The sequence below is a fragment of the Cuculus canorus genome, chromosome 2 (assembly GCF_017976375.1).
Source record: "Cuculus canorus isolate bCucCan1 chromosome 2, bCucCan1.pri, whole genome shotgun sequence".
Classification (NCBI taxonomy): Eukaryota; Metazoa; Chordata; class Aves; order Cuculiformes; family Cuculidae; genus Cuculus; species Cuculus canorus.
The window spans coordinates 64525740-64549091 of record NC_071402.1 but is presented as its reverse complement, the minus strand read 5'-3'; the positions used below and the strand labels follow the sequence as shown (position 1 = coordinate 64549091).

Sequence of the window (23352 nt, the reverse complement as noted above, 5' to 3'; positions counted from 1 at the left end):
ACATTTTGTACAAAGAATCTAGGTCCCTAGGTTTAGTGTCCTTAGAAGCAAGCTTGTTCCTTGGCTAGCTGGGCTGGTGGCTTCATGTTTTCTTCAAGTGAGTGCTCCGATTCCCACAGTTCACAGCTCAGGAATTCCTTTTGCTTCTCAGCTCAGTGCCACCTACTCAGTTCTTAACAGATGACTAACAGGGTCTGGTGTAGCTGTGGCAAAAGCTAATCCCAAGAAAGGCTTCTATGCAGCAACAGACACATGAGCTTTCTAGGGCCTCATTCTGAGGAGGGCGTTGCTGCCACCAACCAACACCGAGCTACAGCTGAGCAGATGCAGAATTGATAGCCAAAAGTGTTACAAATATTTTGTTTACAAACATACCTTTTTGTCTGTTTCTGAATCTGCATCTTAGCGTGCTTGAAAGTGCTTAACTGCTTGAAAGCCAGGTCTTCTCCTGTTCCATTCTCCATCTTAGGCCCAATCAAGCATTTGTGGCAGCTTAGTCAAACCACCTTCAAGCTGGAATCTGAAGATGTGAACAGAGTGTAGATTTAAGGCGGCCACTTGTTATCTGCAGGTGGTCCTACAGAACTTCTGGCATTGTTTAGGCAGAAGTGAAATTTTAGTCAGTTCCTGCATGGTGGGTATAAGTACTCTTCTTACTCCTTCGGGGTTTCTGTTTTTCCTGGGGATTCTTATTTTATAAATGCTGTTTGGTGGAAAATATCTAAACTTCTCTCTTTGGAGACAGATGCTACCTCATGCACCCAACAGTCCAGTGGCTCAAGCTTTCAGCTAAAGATGAGACGCTCCTCCTCTGCCATTCCTTAATCCAAGTTTGCTTTTCTAAGTTCTCAGAGCACTGGCGTCCCAACACTGGTTAGACAATTAGGTGCAATAGTTTTACGACAATTACAGACTCGAGTTATTTCATGGAGTGCTTAGTGGAGTTGGGACCCGATTCTCCAGGGATTTTGTTGACCATTGACCTGGCTGTACCAACTTTAAAGTGATTTTATATTTGCAAGCGGAAGGTGGAACAGCTGAAGTCTGTGTGTGCTTGTCCCAACACACTGTTTGGGATCACCTGAGCTTTTAAGTATCTGATGAAATAGAGAATTTGCCTGAGAGGTCAAGTGATGGACAAAATCAGTTTCAAATTGAGCCTTTCCGCTCTGATCATCTGCATCAATGGGTTTAACCAGTCAAGGCTCAGCTGACCACTCCCTCTAATACTTACCAAGCCTTTCATGGGGTGTTGTCAAATTATATTAGTGTTATCCCCATATGGAGCAAACCCTTTCCAAACTTACTTTTTAATTGAACTTGAGGAGTCCATTTCTGAGCTGGCACCTGTGTAGGAGTTACTGGGTGCATGCAACACCTTAACTTGTTTTAATTTCAGTCAATGTAAATATTTGAACAGCTGAAGCATGTGTTTGGTAACTCAGTGCAGGAATTGTACATCTTTATAATGCAATTATTAAAATATATAAAGTTTTTCAGGAGTTAATCTTTTAGACGCTGAAAGGAAATAAAACAGCCTCATAGGCAAAAAACTTTTATTTGGTCAGAAAGAATTATGTTTGTACCTTACATTTCTTCTGACTAACGTACCTAGCAATTTCGACGCTAGTTTGGTTACTCAGATGCTCGTGTTTTTTCACATATGTAAATAACCCACCTATTTTTAAAAATCATAGCTTAAGTAACAGCCTCCCCAGTCTTGTGTGTAAACAATGGCTTGAAATTGCTTCCTTAAAGACGTGATGATGAAGAATAGTTTTCATGTTAGACAGTTCATAAAACAAGCACAGACCAAGCTGCATTTGTGTAAGCTGCGGCAGGAACTCAGTTTTATGAATTCATGTTGTCTTGGCATTCATCCAGCTTGAGCGCAGAGGGTGGAGTCCGCAGTGTCTCCGAGGTGGCCACTGTCATTGAAACACTTGAGGTTTCAGAGCGTACAATAGGAAAGCAGAGATGGCTTTTTAAAATCATAGAAAGAATCAACCACAGTTTCTGATTAAGAACACTTCCTTAGCTTCTTGCTTTAAATGGAGAAATTATGTATCAAAGGAAGGAACAGCCTTAGTAAGAAGTTGTTACAAGTTCATTAAAGTGTTTACATCCAAAGCAGATGCATTTATAGGAAAGGGCTTGTTGCCTGACAGGAGCAAATGAGCTGAATTACTTGAGCTGATGTTTTCCACTCCAGCTATTTTACGGTTGTAGGCACTGTGGCTTTAACACATGCAGTTTTGACAATGTTTGTGATTACTTGTGAAAACTATTCTTGCACACGTTGCTTCCCTGAGCCTCAGACCCACTTCAAATTGACACAATGCTCTGACTGATAGCGGTTTCAATCATATTTTAAAAGTAATAAGGAAGAACTGTTCAGAAAAAAGATATTTGTGCTGTAACTAACAGTTGCTTACAGTGTCTCTAGGCACTAAAACCTATCATCTGTCATTAGAAGACAGTTATTTGCAATGATGATATCAAAGTGCTGGTTAAGAAAAGGGAGCTCTTTCCATAGTGCCTCCTTAGACAGCGTTCCCTGCTAGGGAGCCTTATCACCTAACACCGATTTCAGCATTCACCTAATAAAACTGACTCCAGCAGAGCTCAGGATGAACTGAACAATTTAAAAGCTTTAAAAAGCAGCTTGCCAACCTCAATTTCTGTCCCCCCAAACGCTAGCAGCAATAGAGTAGGAACTGTGCTGGAAAGATGGAGGTAGGATCACGGGCTGAACAGTAGATTATGTGACAATAAAAACATGTCAATGCTGCTGTATTTAACAATGGAAGTTTCAGAAGCAAAAGGCTTCTTAGGCAGCAAAATAAGGATGGTAAAAGTACCAGGCATCCGCTATTAAAAGCTGGCAAAAGCACTAACAGCATCTCACCCCCTGCAGGCTCCACAGCGTGTCCCAAAGTTTTAAAAAGGCTGAGAAGCTGCTTTGCTGTGCGGGTGGAAGCAGAAGTTTCAGAACTGAGCAGCATGCAGGAGGTGCAGCTGACCCAAACAAACACGGTTTACTTATTGTGAACAGGATCAGGCTGACATTTTCAAGACAGCCCCATGATCTGAGGATGTCAGTGGCCACTGGCACCATCTAAAGGGCCTCGCTGCTTCATCATCCTTTGACCTGGTGCCTAATGAAGACTGTTGAGGGCCTGGCTACAGCACCACCTTCCAGGGAAGCTATTTAGCTCTCCCGCCATCTCCTGCCACCAGAGCACTGTCAGTGACAGGAGATGAGAAGTAAGGGCAACATCTAGCAGTAAGCGCTGCTTAAGTTGAGGCTTTGGGCTCAGAATGCCAGAGCTTGGCATTCATCCCGTGCAGTGTTCTCAGGACAAGCCAAGGAGCTGAGCAGCCTCGGAAAATTATTATACTCCAATAGCTGTCCTGTGGGGCTGCTGCTTCAACTGTTTAATTCTTAACTACCCTCTGAACAAGATGACTAGTGTAAAATTAAATCCAGAAAAGGGGAAAAGCTGCTTATGATGCTGACAGGATTTGGCTGATGGAAGCAGATGTGGGATATACAGAAGGGGTTTTTTTGCACCTTGCTCACCCAACTTTTTCACCATTTCCTGTGGCAGCTAAACACTTCCCTGTGCATCACTGAACAGGCAGAGTCAGTCATATCCTGGGGAATACATAGGAGGAGTTTGGGAATCCAGATAACTGGAAGTAAATTTAAAGTACTATGACCACAAAAGAAAGATGGAAGTGTTTTCTGTTTCTTTAAAAGCTCCAGCATTTGTAGGAAAGCACTAGGGTTTTCCATCTCTCTCTCTTTCTATTGTCTGCAAGACACTTTGTGCAAATTTGGCATGAAGCACGTCTCACCCCTCATTACAGCCGTGCATAGAGCTCACCTGGGAATTTTATAGTTAGAAGTTACCTATATGGTTCTCAAAGGACTGATGTCATTTATTACATTTGGGAAGAGAAATTCTGATGTTCCTGTCTCACCCCTCCCAAGCAGCAGCTGTCAAAACTCACACAGCTCAGCCTTGTATTCAAAGCATAAGGCTCCAAGTCTGTCATTAGCGTGGCTACTACGCTTTTGCTCCTGCTCATAACGAATCTATACTTCAGCTGGATTTTTTGGCACTTTGGAGAGAAAGCTCTGGACAGCTGGAAGAGATCTGCTCAATTTTTTTTTGTTTTCTTCTTTGTATCAATTTTCCACCTGTGAAACCCAAAATCCCACCACCAACTGCAGCTGCAATTCCTGCCACTTTGAAGCCTGCAAGGAGACCAATGGGACCCCCCACCACTCCACCAATGACTGCACCTGCCACAGGCAGAGCTGCCAGCTTGTATTTTGCAGCCTGTAAAGGGGAAAAAAAAGAGAGTTAGAATACTTGCCTATGGTGATGTGTGTTTTCCCCTCACTGCTCTTGGCAATGGCTTGAACGCTCAGTGATAAATAAACTTTACAAATTAGTATTTAAAAGAAGATGATCTACTATCCCATATGTATGACAGAGAGTACTAAAACCAATCCAGAGGAGGGCCACGAAGATGATCCGAGGGATGGAGCACCCCCCACACGAGGACAGGCTGAGAGAGTTGGGGTTGTTCAGCCTGGGGAAGACAAGGCTCCAGGGAGACCTTCTAGCGACCTTCCAGCACCTGAAGGGGCTACAGGAAAGCTGGGCAGGGGCTTTTACAAGGGCATGGAGTGATAGGATGAGGGGGGACAGCTTTGAATTGGAGAGGGGAAGATTTAGACTAGACATTAGGAAGAAATTATTCACGATGAGGGTGGTGAGGCACTGGCGCAGGTTGCCCAGGGAAGCTGTGGCTGTCCTATCCCAGGAGGTGTTCAAGGCCAGGTTGGACGGGGCCTTTAGCAGCCTAATCTAGTGGGACGTGTCCCTGCCTATGTAAGGGGGGTTGGAACTGGATAATCTTTAAGGTCCCTTCCAACCCAAACCATTCTACGATTCAATTCCAAACCAAGCCCTCTCCTGTACGCAGTCGTGAACCAGGTCCTTTTACATTGTTCTGGCTGATTATGGAGACTATTTTTTACCTGGTCTCCATCATTAAATCAAATGAGAAACTGAAAAAATGCTCAGACTTTTCTGCAGCACACCTTAATCTACGCTTGTGGCATACACACAACTATCATTGACATCTACACAGAAATGGATTGAAATTGCAAGTTATCATCAACCTGTTATTTTATGCTTATTTGATTCTTGCGAGCCAATCGTTGATGCTTCCCTTTGCAGGTAAAGCAAAGTAGCATCAGAGTAGCATAAAAAAAGGAAAAAAAATTAAAAAAATTGTATTTCCTAGTAGCCTGGATGCAATAGAAAATTACAAAAGAGATTGATTTTTCTTTTTCCTCCTGCTACCTGTGGGTCATTTCTTCCTTACTTCCTTAATTGCTGCCTCCCTCAGCATTAAAGACGGCAGATCAATTGGGTTAATACAGAGGATTGCTGGGAGGCAGGGTACCATTGATTCACCAGCAGGAGCAGATCCCTACCTTCCCCAAGTTTTTGGTTCCCTCTTTAACATTCACAGCAGCACTGTTGACATGGTCTTCAATCCTGTCAATCTTCTCCTGCTGAGACTAGATGCAAAGGAATTATGAGTGAGGTGACCTGCTGGGAAGCAGCAGTGAGCCAATACACACCATTTTAATGCCTGTAATCAGGGCCCTACAGCCACTTTCATCTGCTCCACACTGCAGCCTTAATGGCGGTTCATTAATAGCATCTGATAAACCGTGCTGAAACTACAGACTTGAAAAAAAAGTCTTAACTGTTAAGTAATCATACAGCGTGGTTATTATACAAAGTGTTGCTGCGGTTGGAGAAAACAAGCCAAAACATATGATTTCTAAATCTTTTCTGTGAATAGATGAACTTGCATTCCAAAGGGGGAAAAGAATCCAAAGTAGGCTTTTTGTTCCCTGCTGAGTTGCACGTTCAAAAAGAAATTCTATAAAGAGCATTTATGAGATCAGCACCTCCTCCAACATACGAAGCTGCACCAAGAAATGTAAATAGGAGTTTTTAAGCAGGACATTCTAAAACACTGACTAAACTTTGCAAAGAGAGCAATGACAGTACTGAAAATATACTCGCTGTTACTCTGTATTATGTTGTGTGATTTCCTGTGAACCCTTCCATCCTTTCCCCAAATGCAGTCAGCTGCCCCTGCAGTCTCTCTCCAAGAACACTGGAGCAAAAGATAAAGGAGATTGTGGGCTTGTTTGTTCTTATTTTAATCTCAGCAGTACCCAGGCTGCTTTATGTAACAAAATAATGAGTGGGCTAACCTTCAGTGTCAAATAAAAAGCATTCGGAACTTTTTTTCCTCTTTCTAATTCAGAAACTGCTGAATCCACCGCTCTGATATCTTCAGCTGCAATTCAACCCACACACTTGAGATGCTTGCTATTATATCTAAAGATGGTTACGTGTAAAAGTCAGGAAGTCCTGGGAACAGGAGTTCCCCTTTTTAGCTAAAGCTGCTAACATTTAGGCTATGAAACAAAAATTTTGCAGTTCCTCTCCAGCCTAGTGATTCCTAAGTCTTTTTTTATCATATGCGTGAAGCAGCACGTACTCAGCAGAAAGGATGAAAGATGGTTTATCTATCCCAACTAACCCAACAGCAAAGAGCTTAAAGAACTCTCCTAGGAGATGAGAATTGTAGGTTTAAATTCCCTGTGACACAGGAAGAACTAAACATTGGGAACCGAGTGTGAATAAGGAAGAGGTACAACCTTTGGGAACCAACATTTGTGACAGGGCGTAATAAAGGTGATGGAAACTTCAGACAGAGAGGGAAGGCTGTCATCACCATTACAACTAGGAATTGTAAAAATGAATGAGACCCAGGCAGATGTCTGTGGCCAACGCTGTAGAGCTTCTACCAAGGTTCAGCTTGTGGCCAAGGGCACTGGCTAGAATATCAGTAGTTGCTCTGGTGATAATAACTTAGGGGCAAGTACCAGCACTAGTGATGAAGCAGAACACTATTGCCTCCTCAAAATTACTTATGACAGACAATCATCAGAAGAGTCACAAAAGTACTGGTTGCAATTGGTCACTGACCCAGAGTAGGAAGAGCTGTTAGTTTTCTAACCAAAGGGGCATTTGAGTAGTTAAACTAATGCTTTGGAACATTCCTCTTCTGTTGGCACTTGAAAATCACAGGAAAACCTTTCAACTTGCCACTAGACAATTCGATATAAACACTGTATGCATCGCCTGTGTCTTTGGAAAGTATCATCTCACCTATGGGCTTTGAAACTACAGGTGTATCTATCATAGGCTCCAACCAGCAAAGATAACACCTTCCTGCAGGCATCTCTGCTCAGCCTCTGTGCAGTGGCTGGTGTTTTCCTGAAGTTCCTAACAGTGAGTAGGATTTTGTAATCTTGAGTATTCATCTGAATAAATTCGGTTAATATTATTCTGCTATTCTATCACTTTGATCAAGTGATACTTGCCTGGTCTGAGTTTAGATAACAGGTAGAAGTATTGCTTTTCTTTTTTACCCCCAACTAGGAGTTACCCGCTCGCCCTCATTTTGTACAAGCCCCGATCTAGAACAGAAGGATTAATACTTACACTGACTAAGACAGAAAACTCAGTCACCAACTGGCTAAGCTGAATCAAGTCCTACAAATAAAAAACAAATGTTATTTCATCATAGCTGCTAAAAACAAGAGCACCAACGGCACAGTAAGGGAGCTCCAACATACCTCTTCTAAAGTTTCCCAGGACTCCGCTGCGTTTTCTTCCTGAGGTATTTCGGGAAGGCGGGTCTGGATCTGGATTAAACTTTGGGAGCCATCCTTCACTTCCGTGTATAAAGTTTCTGAATGAGAAACATGATGCTTATAACTAAATGTACCAGGTCAGAATGCAGATGATGTGCAAAATTTCCCTCTATTAATGTTTCTCAAGTATAAATCGATATTTAACCTAACTTGAGCCAAGCAACTGCTCTGAAAATGATCATATAGGGAAAAGTCTTACTTTTAGCACTAGATAGTTTCTTAAAAGGAGGTTATTGCCAAAGGAGTTGATTCCTTTCTATCACTGAGCCTTCCCAGACAGTTCTGAGAAAGATATGAAATGGTACTCCTGAATTCATGGTCAGGTAATTAATTTTTTATCAACCAAGCTAAGAAAACTGAGGCTGGGACAAAACCTTTATTTACCTATGACGCACAAAAACACTGCGCTGCCAAAACTGAATAGGGAGTCATTCATTTTATGACTGATTATTATGCTACCAGGTTGATTTTCAGCCACTTGGGACTAAAAGAAGCTGGAGGGAAAAGCTTCCATTGTAAAAGCAGTGAAAACCAAGTAACATGCTGCCAGTTGGGTAACGATACGAAGGACAATAAACGTTTGAAGCTCAGTGGTGTAAAGGCAATATTCTCAAGTATCTTCCTTTCTGAATCGCCTGGATGGAATGCAGAGGAGGCATTAGAACAAAGTATGGTGGGAAAAATGGGCAATGAGAGACTGCATGGTCTGGGCGAGAGCAGATACCATGAACAGACACATGCATACCTCCTCCAGTCAGAGCCCAGTCTTGAGCCACTACGGATGTGTATGGACAAGTGCATAATTACAGCCAAGTAATTAAGTGGTAATAAAGAATAATAACAAACATTTTGGGCTTTAGAGTATGAAGGGCAGACTGGAGAACGTGTGTACGTGAACCCTGTGTAAAGATCATGCTAATTTAGACCTCTTCAGTTTTCAGTAGGACACCGATGTTTCCTTCTGTGGGAGTGTAGTATAAAATATGGGGATGACTGATTAGATATGTCTAATAGTATTAAAGTGTCAATATTGCATTAAAATCTTTACAAACCCTGAACGTGCCAAGGTACTATCATAATATTTTATAACTGTTACGACAACAGATATGAACAACTGAAAATAAATAAATATTATCATAGTCAATAAAAAGTCAGTAACAGTGCATGCTTATTCATGGAATTAATTTAAGATAAATAAAAATGATACATTTTCATAACATTTGTCCATTTTGCAACATTTTTGTCCCAATATCTCAAAATACATTAAGGATCCCATCTTCCCATTCTTAAAGCAACAGGAATCTAACATCAATGAAGCTGATATTCAGCCATAATTAATAAGTAAGCAAAGTAACAATGATGGACTAAGCAATTTGGGGTTTTATTTTGGACTTGTTTTTCTTTCTTATTATTTCTACCCTTTTTCCTTTAAGAATGCAGGCATAGAAGGCACTTCACCTTCTACAATCATCACATGCTCTTCCAGAACATATTTTATGATCTATATTGTTAGATTATTTGGTATTATTTACTCAGTTCTGAAATACTCCTTTTCCTTTTTCAATGCAATGGATCATATATCCAAATGTGTCTGGTTTTGGCTAAACCAATTCTGCTACATAGTCTAATACATAAGGTTGGGTTTGATTATTTTATTCCATTTCAATCCTTCACAACCTTATTTCAAAATCAAGTGCCTTCTGATCAGAGAAGTGTACTCTTTCCCAATCAGCCACACGCATGCTAAGTTGGTTGAAATTATAATATTTCTAAATCAAAAGTAAAAAAGAAAAGCTCACTAAGCAAAATTCCCTCCTCACAAATTATATTCCCTGTTCTGATCTGTCCTTAACAGTCTATACTGACCTACCACAGAAAAGCCCATCCTTCAACCAACAGGAATGATACTGAAGTTTTGCCTGAAAAACGTTCGAGAGAATATAAAAAGCAAGTTTACTCTGTGTTCATTTTCTAATAACTAAAACCTAGTGGAAAAAAAAAAATCCTCAAGAAAATACTTTACTTACTTCAAAGTGCTAAAGAATACGAAGGATCAGGGAAGGTGAAGTCACATTTGAGCTGACAGTACGAGCAAGAAATTTATATTCACTAGTTCATATTTTATCAACTCTAACCAACTTTAATAGAACTGAGAATGGAAGTGGCTCCACCAGTTCACTTACAGCATCTCCACAGAAATGCAATAATACAAAACACCCCTGCAGATTTCACAGAGCAGCTTCGCACCTCATTACACTCAAGATAAAAATCTAATGCTCTGGGAGATTCAATACGTTGCTTAAAAGATTTTAGTAATTTTAAGAGTGGAGTCTCACCTTTTGTTAATATTTGTTTAAAATGCAATTAAATTCCATTTCTATTGGACCTGAGCTGAGGATGGTGAAAGGGGGAAGGGACCACATCATTTCACTGAGGTGTCTTCTAAATGGGCGATTTGAATTTGTAAAATCCTTCCTTCTCTACCAGATGGGAAGCAACATGCTACAAAGAATGGGCACACTGAACCTCCTTTGATTAAGATCGGCAGCCAAGATTTGCTTTCAGCACTGCAGCCTCTAAGCACAAAAGAACAGGCAATATATTGCATCTGTGTTAGCAATTCAACAGAGCTGCTTTCAGTCAGGCAAACTTGAACAAAAAATACCTGTTTAATTGTATTTAGTTGTCTGCCTGCCTGTATGTTTCACTTTAAATGGGGTGAATTATTTCCTGTATTCTTGAGCAGACTGGCAGGAATGTGTCATTCGAGTAACACTTTTTCTGTTCTGCTCATCCCAATCTTTCTGATCAATTTCTTGTCTTTCTGAAGCACAGTTCTGCTCAATGTCCTCCATACTTTAAAGGTATTTCAGATTAAAAAAGCAGTCCTGTTCTTTGAAATTAAACTCTAGTTCCCATTTAACACCTGTGTAGCTGTTGGAAAAGCAATAAGCCAGGACAAGGCCTTTCCAATGAAATACCAGAATGACACATGCAGAAAGTAACCAAAAGAAGAGACATTGGAAATTTAATTCTGATGGTAACAGAGAAGAGCTCACAAAGAGCCTGAAAGTAATGGCTAATATGGATGGAGATCACTGAATACTAGAGTTCACTAGTCGAAAACTCAGAGTGAAACGCTACGACAGTGAGCTCCCCCAAAAAGAGATATTCATGCATTTGGCAAATGATTAATAGAAACTATGGGGAAGAAGTTCCTAAAGAATAAAGGACTGCAGAAGAACTGGCAGACACTAATAAAATACACTCTACCGAAGATGACAGCAAATAGCCCTAATGCAGAGGAAAATGTTTACGGATTCAGCAAGAGCTCTTCAATGTCCTGGGCATCTAGAACCTGACACACAATTAAGATGCGTACAAGGAATAATATAAGCATGGAAAGTTAATATAATAAAAGATTAGGACACAAATAAATTGCAGCTACCAAAGTGGCAAGAAAGTTTCTAGGAACAGTTTTCAAGCTACAGGAAGACAAAGGAAGCCTGAGTGCATTGCCAGGTAAAGGAAGAAAGTAACAGATGACCCAGAGAAAGATTTAGTCAATCTTTATACAACACTGGTAGCTGTAATCAGGTATTTTATGTGATTAATTTAAACAAGAAAGAAAAAAAGGTATAGGCTGAAACGTAAAGAAAACAGGTTAAACATATTCAGATGAGGTAGATTTATTCAGGACCAGAGGGTCTGATGAAATTCAGTCTTGGGCATTTAAGAAACAGCTTCTGAAAGTTCAGCTTCTTTCTGAGGATGAGAGGACCGCAAGAGAACAGATTCAGTTATTATCTTCTCTTTTTGGAGGGGAAGAAGAATGCAGTGAATAGCCAGGCTTCAAAACCCACAAAGTTAATAGGACAATCTACTAAGTAATCAACTATGCTGAAGGTGTTGAAAAAGTCGGGATTCATGTATCGGAAGATAATTCAGTCTTTTTAATTGGCCTGGTAAGAAGACGGAGTTTTTTTATGATGAGGGTGGTGAGACACTGGGAACAGGTTGCTCAGAGAAGTCGTGGATGCCTCATTCCTGGAGGTGTTCAAGGCCACTTTGGATAGGAGTTTGAGCAATCTGCTCTAGTGAAAGGTGTCCCTGCCCATGGCAGATGAGTTGGACTAGGTGATCTTTAAAGGTCCCTTCTAACCCAAACCATTCTATGACTATATTTGATGTATCTTGACATTCATAAGTCTTTCTGATACTACTGCACATGATATTCTCGAAAGCAAGCCCAGTCTTACAAATCTATTTTTCTTTTCTCCCTGTTTGACTACCAAACCCACTAGCTTGTTAATCACACTTGAAAGAGTTCTTGTAGTTTTCTATAGAGCAACAAGAAGGGTTATGAAATCCCATTTGATGGCAAGTTCTTCTGCAATGCCATTGACTGTGAATACTCTCAATTTTAGAGACACATTAAAATGTCCAAACAATTTTAAAAAATACTGCTACTTCAGCAATCAAAGTAATTACTATTACGTGGAAGGATTTATTCCTGATGTAATCAACTTTCTCACACATCATTAGCAGAGAACACTAGTTGGTACCATGACATAGTAAGGGCTTCCTCTGAAGACAGATGGCAGAACTAGGAATGAAAAACATTTTGCAGAGCAAGGAGAGAAAACTAGCAAACACATCTGACTTGTAGCATGTTACAGTGTGTTTTCAAAATCTTTTATGGATTTATACTGTTTGCTGCTTTCTTGTCAGTTACTGAGATAAAATACTACAGGCAAATATGTTCTTTCTATAGAGACTTGCTCCTCTTTTTCAGGTGTTTCAGAAGTTGTAGATTATACTGTCCATCATGTAAAAATGGTTTTCTTCCTGATGTTGCAAGCACTAATTCAATAAAAATGGCCTAAATGATTACTCACATGCAGTTAAGTGATTTGCAGGAGCAGGGGAAAGAAGTTAAGCTACTGTGAAACATGAATGTAAATGTTGTTCTTTGTATGAACAGTCTTTTATTTCCAGATCCAAGGCTATAGGATCTTTTTTATGGAAGGCCACAACTATCTCATTTCTTAAGATACTTCAATTAAAGCGTTCTCCACTTATCGAAACTCAGTCACAGGTCATAAGAAAAGTGTGCTGTAGGGAAATAAAAGCACTTTTTGATTAAAAATTATTCTTCAACTGAAATCTCATTTGTTAACCTGTTACTCTGGTCAGAAAATACGAACTGGATACAACACTACAGGTATCAGGGATAGAGAAATGAAAGTGTATTACCTCCACCTACGGTTACAGATCTGGTTAAAGAGGCATCTTCCTGTCCTTCCAGTTGCTTTTTAAGTTCTTCTGCAGATGCAGAATGGAGCTGCAGGAAATCTTTTACTGCAAACGAAGCTTCCTCTTTAATGGGATTTATCATTTTCTGCAGGACTGGGATGTCTTCCTGCCGGACTCGCAAACAGAGTTTCTCCATCTCTCTCATATTGGCACGGAGTTGCTGTAACAGTTTAAAGAGTTATTTTGTAGCTTACTATGTAAGACCACTAGATACATTCAGTGGCTGGGAATCAACTATCATTTTGATTATCTTTAATAATGAAAAATGCCATTTCTAAGTTTTAATAAACTAAAACAAACAAAAAAACTCAAAAGTCCCAGGTTTCAAGCAACATATGTTCTAGGCGACCTGTCCTCTTCATCCATTTTTTTTTCCAGGCTGCACCGTTTCACTGCTGCTGATTCTGACTGTCAAAGATGCCCCCTGTTGCTGTACAAGCCCGTGCCTCCAGTAACACGGTAGAACCTATTCTGGATCTCCCAGATGCTGTTATTTTGAACTCGGTGCTATTCCCTGGTCTTTTTATAACGTTATTGCAGAAGAGTCACCCCATAAAAACCACAACGCTCTGCAGAGAAGGTCCTCACTTAAGGTAGCTCAGCCTAGAGAGGATCCCTTCTGAGGAAATCGTAGAATGGTTTGTGTTGCAAGGGACCTTAAAGATCACCCAGTTCCAACCTCGCCACCCCATGCAGTGGGCAGGGACACCTCCCACTGGATCAGGTTGCTCAAAGCCTCATCCAACCCGGCCTTGAACATCTCCAGGGGTGAGACATCCATAACTACTCTGGGCAACCTGTGCCATTGCCTCACCACTGTCACAGGAAAAAAATTCTTCCTAATATCTAACCTAGATCTCCCTTCTTTCAGCTTAAACCTTTACCTCTCATCCTATCCCTGGAAACTCTGATAAAGAGCCCCTCCCCAGCTTTCCTGTGGGCCACCTCCTGCACTTCCTAAGCCAGATGACAGTCCTGTAGCCAACAGTGATACTGAGAGAGACAGCAATTTAGTCACATTAACCAGCGCTTAACACTGTCCATAGAGGAAGGCGTCTGTACTTCCACGGCCTTACTTGGAGGTGCCACTACATCAGAACCAGCTCACTAAGCCTGTTGCGTTTCTAGTATTTGCTTGTGCTTGTGAGTTCACTCAGTTTTCTATCTCTTACAAAAAATAAACGGGGGCAGCAGCTCCCACACAGCACTCCCCAAACAGTGCAGTGGGGCATCACCTGGATGTATTGCCGAGTCTTCTTGGACATGGCCTACTTTCCACAGGGGAGACACTAACCCCCAGGAGAATAAGAACCAAAGATCAAGGAAGAGAAGGTACTTATGGGTATGACCTGGAGAGGGGCAGAGTTAGGCTAGACATAAGGAAGAATTTCTTTACCATGAGAGTGGTGAGGCACTGGCAAAGGTTGCCCAGGGAAGCTGTGGATGCCCCATCCCTGGAGGTGTTCAAGGCCAGGTTGGATGGGGCCTTGTCCAGCCTGGTCTGGCAGGATGTCCCTGCCCATGGCAGGGGAGTTGGAACTGCATGATCTTTAAGGTCCCTTCCAACACAAACAATTCTATGATTCTATGATTCTATTATCTTCCCTGACAAACTAATATATCCATAATATCAGCCAACCACAAAACAAGGGAGAAATATTTTTTAAGCCATCCCCATCAATGTTTTGATTTTCTGCTGTCAATTTTATACTTAATCCACTTCCCCAAGTAAAGAAGTCAATTTGTTTTATTTTAGGTTTCAATTAAAGGATGTAACCAATTAATTCACTGTGTAATGACAAGTTATTTTGGCATCTGTGATCAATTTAGACCGTTGCCAAAATATTTACACAGGTTGCAACAAGTTAAAATAATATAAAATAATATAAAAATAAGATAATTTATTGCTTCTCTAACAACAATAAGCAACTGTGGTCATTATAGCACTTCAGGACACAATCATTCATAACCCCCACCTACCCCAAAACTATCAATCACTTCCGTTTAGTAAGGGCAACTTTAGGGACAAAGGAGGAGAATTACTTTTTTTTCAAATTTTATTCTTTTTTCAGAAGAAAGATGAATATACTTGTTTGATTGGTGTATCAAATACAATAAAGAAGAAATATTCCTTTAGCTGCAAGAGTTTTGAGCAGACATAACCTATCCACAACTAGTGAGAAGAGTCTGTGTGCAGGCATCTCCTGCAAGATTAATTTCTATCTACAGCAAAAATAGAGGGTTTTTTTATTGCCTTGTTTTTTTAAATCTAAAAATCCACACAATTTTTTCTACAAATGAAAAGAAGAAATTTATAGTTTAAATTATACCACTTGATGTTTTAGGACCGAGATTTTATCTAATTATAAAAAAATAAGGCTGTAATAAAAATAATATTAAATGCATTACATTATAAGGTGATATAATAAATTGTATTATTTACTGCACCATTTACCAATTGTTTTGAATACTTTTCTCAGTGCAGAACACAAGAATGGATTAACACTTGTGAGTTGTTAGAAAAAGAATGGTTTTCTGCAGTGATACAAACCAGATACAGGTAATGCCTTAGAAAGGCAGTATTGCTTACCTGGAAAAGTAGGAACGAGATGGAACTTATTTTATTGATATACACTAGCAGAATTATTTTTTTTAACATGTATGAATAAAATAGTAGGAATATAATTAGGAAAGAAAGAAACTAATTTGAGTCATATTAGGCAACCAAAGAATGAATTATCGATTTGCATTTGTCAAATTACTATGAGTATATTTCATTGTATGCTTAAATTAAGAGCATTACTAAGACAACTTAGGCTGCATTATTTAAGGCTAACCCCAGGTAAAACCACTGAGTAACAATTTAAAAAGGGAGATGCAAAAAATAACTCTGTAAGATACCCAGCTGAATTAGCAACATAGTATCCAATAATTTGGCGACTCCTGGAGTGCATTGAAGATAATTTCTTAGCCCATGATACGCCAAACAAGAACATGTTGTAGAACAGTGACAATAGTGAGTTTTGGATGGGCTAACAATGCTTCCAAAGCAGTTTCTTTAAAGAAAGAGGAAAATTTCCCAGCTGAAAGTGAGTTAAAACCTAGCTCCGCTAGCGATTCACACCACTGCAGCTGCAGGTGAAGGCAAACGACCAGTACAGCCAATGCACAGGGATAATGAAGATGGATATTGTGCAGTGACCAACACAACCACCAACCTGCTACAGGAGCGTTCACAAATCCTGAACAGAAGCTTCAACAGATACAAACTACCCACCCCAAGGAATAGCTAAATCAGGTCCTCACTTCCACTGTTCACTATTAACTTGCTGATCAAAGGGAAATATTGGTGAGAAAGAAGATGGAGGAATCAGATTGTGGTATTTGCCTATTTGGTGAAATTTAATTTTCATACCTCTTCCTTTGTGGTTCTGGAGAGGACTCTTGTTGCATTCATTGTCAATTATACAGGAGTTAAATGGATTCAGCCTAGCAAGGAAGCTAAGCCTCTGCTGCGAGGAGCCATGTCTTAGGAGCTCAGTAGGGTGTAACATGATAAATAGTATGGATATGCAAATGACTGTGACTTCTTTTCATAATCATATTAATGGGATAGAGTTTAATTTCTGGGTAGAGCATAGAAGTATATCATCATCTTCCCAACTGTTTCCACTTTTAAAACCAAGCTAACTCAGAGAGGAAGGGAATATAAAATCCTGTTTTCATTTATGGGAACTCCCGAGTTTCAAACTCACCAAATTCAGCCCAAAAGATATAAGATTTTTTCTTTATAGTATTTGCAATTTTGGTCTGTTAACTTCAAAAAAACCCAATTGTCAGTCTTTATTTCAAATGGCTTTCTCTTGAAACCCATAGGAAAACAATGAACCTGGCAAAAGCCTTGGGAGGTCATCCCTTCAAAGCATGATCTGTCAACCCTATTTTATTTCTAACAGATGTCTATCTAATCTGGTCTTAAAACAACTTTTTAATGAAGATCTTTATGAAAGGGTTGTCCATCTTGATGTTATATTGCAAGAATTCATTATCCTAATTGCTATAGCATTTTCCTCGAGTCTAGAAGAGATTTCACTCGTCTTAGTTTAAACCAGGTATTTCTTAATCCTCTCTGTTCAAAAGAGAGGAAGACAAGCCCTGTCCTCTTTGCAACTATCTTTTCCGTGTTTGTAAACAGACAGCACACCACTGTCAGGTGTTCATTGGGCAAAATAACTGATCTGTCAATCTGTCTAAGTAAGCCTCATTTTCCAGTTTCTTTCCATTTTCATCACTTTCCCTGGACACTCCCTAATCAGTTCATAGTTCCTTAAAAGTGTGGTGCCCACATTAGACTATTCTGCTAATGCTGACCAAAGAGACTGGGAGACGGTTTGAGACCACACTAATATTTTAAGGCAGCCTATAGCATGGCTAAGGATACATAGCACCTTTTACATCAAGTTACATTGTTTTGAAAACCATCTTTTACCTGTAAACAATTTTCAGTTGAAATTAAAATCATAAAAATTAAAAAGAAAAACATACATGGTACACAACAGCTATTTTCTTAATATTTTTGAAAGGGTGTTATCATATCCTATAAAAATATTTCCCCAGTTTCTTCACTTTCCTTTTTATAAGTTTTTAATGTGACATCCAGTCACCAAGAAAGAAAAGGTACACGTTTATGCTCATCTATACTTCTATTCTAATTTTGACCATCATCAAAAGTACAATAGAAGTAATTATTCTGGGTAAACTGAAAATTCAGAAAAATGGCTAATTATGTGCACATGGATTAAATGTAGAGTGGCTGTGCATGTATTTGTCCAAAACCTGTGGCGGATGTCTTGGGTCAACATTGACTTAGGGATTCCTAATGTATTTTTACAACATCTAATTTTGAGAGCAAAGTGTGCACTGCAGAGAACATTTGGTATCACAATAATTAATCTGATTTCTTTGCAAACAAACAGATCACAAGTCCATTGGTAAACATTTAAACAGCTTACAGCAAACATATTCTACATGTCATATAATTTATTATCAAGTACTCCAGACTCCTAACTATTTAATTAAAACAAAGAGCCAGTCTACTCTTCTTGCATGGACCCAGATTCTTATTCTGCTCTCTGGGTATCAGAATGTGAACCACTATAATGCATAAGTTGTATCCAAATCTAAAAAGCAATAGGCTTTAAATAAAATATAAGAAAATTTAGTTTGGCTGAAAGTGAAAAAGGCAGACTTTAGGTTCAAGACAAACGTAAATGTTTCTAGAGATAAATATAAGGTTTTATTACTAAAGCAATTTATGTATTTGAATATATATTCTTCAATATGATTACTTTTTCTCTAACTATTGATAGATTTTGTCTTGCTAAACAAATGATACCAACAAAAAGTTCCAAGAGAAGACTTTCCTACCCTTCAGATGAGAAAACAGATCACAGCACAGACATGCTTAACACACCTGGATGCCACTGCTTTAACAGGACTTCCATCTTTGGAAGAGTCTTTTGATATTAAGAACAAACTCTTATTCAAATTTCAAAAATACCTCCAAGTAACAGAAAAATCAAGTGGATTTCATATATAACTTCTTATCATCTACACTAACAAAGCTCACTAACACCTTCCATTACTCAGAAAAGATAAATAACTCCATCTCTGCCCACTGTCTAATACTGTTGTTTAATCAGGATTAAGTTCTACTTTCTGAGGGGTTTTTTTCCATCCATTTTCAGTCAGGTCTAATTTCCCACAGAAGTGTGTGAGGTGTTGCAACAAACATGGGAATTCATAGTATTAGAATTACAAAATACAGCAGTTTAGGACTGTGCTGCCCCTGTTGGCAAAGCCTGCTTGTCTAGATGCGGAGTGACAGTAACAAAGTGACGTCTCTCCTCTGAACACCACCTATGAAACAAACACAAGATGCCTCTCCTGCTGGCAAAGATACGTCTGCCCTGCAGAATTTTGTCAGCATGGTATAACCACAAGCTGCTCTGTCTGTGTCAGCAAACTTGGTAGTGCAGACCTGGCCTTCTGGTTTGCTGTATGGATGATCTTTGGCTGCGTGCTATTCAGCAGCGTGAAGGCTCCTATTTGGCATTAGCTTTTACACCATTTTCATCAGGACATGCATTTTTTTTAGAAACAAATGCGAGGTTCCCTGTGTGCTGAGTTATGGGTGACTGCACAAATTCACTGAGATGATGCCATGCTGACAAATGTGTCTGGTAGTTCCTCCTTTGATGGTATTACATATTTAACAAGAGATTTGCACACTAAACTAGTGGTCTAGATGTCCTGTGTTTGGTCTGAAACCAAATTAACAGTATCCCTTACTGCAATTCTCATCTTCTAATTTAGTATCATAAGGTGATAGTTTGCAAGAAAAACAAGCCTCCAAACTTTTGTTTAAGAAATATTTCTGCCTGTATTTCCCTCATAGGACACAGGAAATCCCTACCTTTTAAACAAAGTAAAGCACTATCGTGTACTTCTCAAACCTACATCAAATATACATCTCTGTGAAGATCCATCCCTGAGCTAACCAGTACTATGTATGTAATTTAATTCCATTAATATCACAGTCATTTTAATATCCTTACCTGAACTGTTCTTCCTGCGTTAATGTGCTCTTCGTGCAATCTGTCCCAGAGCCTGCATCTTTGATACTGAAATAAAGGAAAAACACTCCATATAATTGCTATTTTCACCAACTAGCTATGCAGAAAAAAAGCAACCTTCAGTAAATAATCACTTTAATTTTCCAAACTGACAGTAAAGAAGCTGAGTCATGGGCATTTTCACAGCAAAATTAGAGAGGTAAATAGCGATGTACTTTGTGAATAATTTTGTACAATGTATTTTACTGAACTGCAGATGATCAGAGTTTCAGCATCAGTTTTTAACAATAAAAACAGATTGGAGCATCCTGCTGCTGCTGTGGCATAAATAACTCAAAGGGCACAAGGAGGAAAACAGAATGGAATAGGGGCTGAGCAGTGCTGGTCACAGAGGACTAGCTATCTGATAGTATTTACGAAGAGAATTACTTTCATTACACATCATCACTGTCTACATTTACACTTATTATTTTTATGTAGTTACAAACGCAGTTTTGAGAGCCATAAGGGCAGATGTGACAGGCTGAGCGAGTTGGGGTTGTTCAGCCTGGAGAAGAGAAGGCTCTGGGGAGATCTTATAGCGATCTTCCAGTACCTGAAGGGGCTACAAGAAAGCTGGGGAGGGACCGTTTACAAAGGCTTGAAGTGACAGGACGAGGGACAATGGGTATAAACTGGAGAGGCGCAGATTTAGACCAGGCATAAGGAGGAATTTCTTCACCATAGGAGTGGTGAGGCACTGGCACAGGTTGCCCAGGAAAGGTGTGGATGTCCCATCCCTGGAGGTGTTCAAGGCCAGGTTGGATGGGGCCTTAGGCATCCTGATCTAGTAGGAGGTGTCAGGGGGGTTGGAACTGGATGATCTTTAAAATCCCTTCCAAACCAAACTATTCTATGAATCTATGATTCTATGTGGCACTTGCAAGAGGCTCCACTACCATCAATGGGAAAATATCCATAGAGCATTTCCCATGGGACAGTGACCAGAGTAATTCTTTCCATCAGCAGACAGCAAGCTTTGCAAAAGGACTGCATATCACCACATATAAACCTTTTCATCCTTAAAATATATCAATCCTGCTTTTTTCAGTAGACATAAATAACCGAGACATTATCATGAAAAAGAGCAGTAAAATAATAGAAGTAGAAGCTGTGGTGCTTGGAACATGGTCTGAAACCATCAAATTACATTACATTTACAATATTAGAATATTCTTTTTAATTGCTTAAATAACAGGACAAACTATTTACCATGATTTCTAAGGTATTTTTACGTAAAGATTAATTCCTTAATTTCTTAATATGATTTGTTACCAATTAAAAACTTTATCTACACCCTCCATCTTTCCTTAATTCTTTTCATAATTTTAAATGCCACAGCAATAAGGATCACAAGTTACTCCGCTTCCTAAAATAAAACAAGAAGTCTGAAGTTACTTCTTATTTTCAGAGAGAAAAGTTCTTTCATGCTAGGATTTTGTAGTGCTATGCAAGAGAAAAGGTTTAGTGTTCAATTAAGTCAGATTAAAGTGATTTTTCTGGGAAACTAGCAACTCCTGCATAAATTATTATGCCATTAAAGTTACTATGCCATTAAAATTACTACCGTTGTTCTTTAAAACACACAAAAACTCTGGATCGACAGTAGGTATTCCCAATCAGTCATCCCTGAAAGAGTTCCAAGACAGGAATTTCTGAGGGTGGAACAGAAGGGACTTGAGGAAATATTACCTTTTTGCTTTCAACTAACTGTAATGCGTTGTCCACATACTTAACAATAACAAATCCTGTTTTCCATTTAGGACGTACAACAGGAACTCCCCAGGAAACCTTTATTGCTCTTTATAATTTCTACTGGAAATGTTCTGCACGTTTATCTGCTTTACATATTCAGAAGTTTCATTACTTTGCTTCAATTCCTCGTATGCTAGCGATGACCCCAAAGAATCCAATGACTTAATACACCCAGAGCAATGGCATTAAAGTGGTGAGAGAATTCTTTCTTGTTGACTTCTCTGTCACCCAACACAAAAAAAGCTGTAGTCCTGGGTAATGCTCACTGTAGGACACTCATGAAGAGTAAACCTTGAAAGATGGTATTGACTTTATTCATAATTAACAAATACATTTAAAATTAAGGGAGGTCCATGAAGTAAAAATAACTGTGGAATTCTAACCTGTAGAGTAAGTCCAGAGGAGGGCCATGCAAATAGTCAGAGGAATGGAACACCTCTCATATGAATAAGGGCTGAAGGAGTTGGGTCTGTTCAGCCTGGAGAGGAGAAGACTCTGGGGAGACCCAGTTGTGGCCTCTCAGTATATAAAGGGGGCTTAGAGGAGAACGAGAGGGACATTTTACCAAGGGCTGTAGTGACAGGCCTTGGGGCAATACTTTTAAACTGAAAGACGGTAAGTTCGAATTGGACATAAGAAAGAAATTTCTTACTGTGAGGGTGGTGAAGCAGTGGCATATGTTGTCCAGAGAAGCTGTAGATGCCCCATCACTAGAAGTATTCAAAGCCAGGTTGGATGAGGCTTTGAGCAACCCAATCTAGTGGGAGGTATCCCTGTCCACAGCGGAGACTGGATGATCTTTGAAGGTCCCTTCCAACCAAAATGACTCTATGTTGAATATCATAGACTCATGGAAACAATGTGCTATAGCCAAAAGTTTATATTCCACATCAGAAACACAAAACGTAAGGTTACTCTTAGACGACCTCTTTTCCTATTCATCTCATTCTCTTTGGAGAAGTCTCTTTAGGAAGCAACCTTCATGCTTATGCTTTGGACCACTTCCGTTTCACCTTGAAAATATCTAGTGGGCATGGAGAGAACTCAGAGCTTTTCATAACATCCTCTGCATTAAATTTTGTAGCAGGTAGAGCTTACCAACATATCTAAAACATCTTAATACAAACGTATACACTCTGATGAAAACTGCAGTAAGACTCGGATTATCTTGGTTTCTCATTTTGTGTCACCTCTATGTATCTTCTCACCAGAACAATGGTTCCTAGCCAAAGGGAAAAAGTGTTTCACATAACATCCTTTAACTTTGGCAGTTACAGGAAATTAAATCTGAGAGAAGCAGAGGAAAGTGTCTTACAGCACCTTTTTTTGAAGGATTGTTGCCTACCATCAGCAAAGTTTAGGACAGCATGCCAAAATCTCCACCATCTTGTAGTACCAAGACAATTGCTTTCATCTAACAGAGGCTTACAGAACACTGTAACTCTTTTGGACAAGAATGTATTTCATTCCCTCTTTTGGAGTGAAAAGCCATCCAATCCACGAAATGTGCTTTAGAAAACAAGAACTCTTTGGGGAAAACATGAAAAAAAAAAAACCAAACAAGTATAGAGTACTGATTTCTTAAGGGCGTAAATGTTAAGTCTTCAGAAACTGTCATATGGAAAGTTGGACTCTGAGATAGTTGAGAAGCAATGTCATGACGATGGATTTATGGTAGCTGCTTCCTCTGAAAAGGTGTAGTCAAGGTCAAATTTCATTATATATTGATTTTATAGTTTCTTCAAACAGTGATTTAGTAGATTAATTGTTTGGACTATC

General features: G+C 39.5%; 1 protein-coding gene across 4 annotated transcripts in view; it reads right to left on the bottom strand.

Annotated features, from left to right (window-relative positions):
* Positions 1–854: 854 nt before the first annotated feature.
* Positions 855–23352, bottom strand: part of STX17 (syntaxin 17) — a 35514-nt gene continuing 13016 nt past the window's right edge. For all 4 annotated transcript variants that reach the window (XM_054060524.1, XM_054060525.1, XM_054060523.1 and 1 more), the window contains 6 exons: positions 19762–19827; positions 13085–13304; positions 7751–7866; positions 7617–7667; positions 5519–5605; positions 855–4349 (listed from right to left, as the gene is read on the bottom strand). In XM_054060524.1, coding sequence (XP_053916499.1) covers positions 4110–4349; positions 5519–5605; positions 7617–7667; positions 7751–7866; positions 13085–13304; positions 19762–19827 — 780 coding nt within the window. In that variant the 3' untranslated portion in view covers positions 855–4109. The remainder of the gene's footprint in view (positions 4350–5518; positions 5606–7616; positions 7668–7750; positions 7867–13084; positions 13305–19761; positions 19828–23352) is intronic.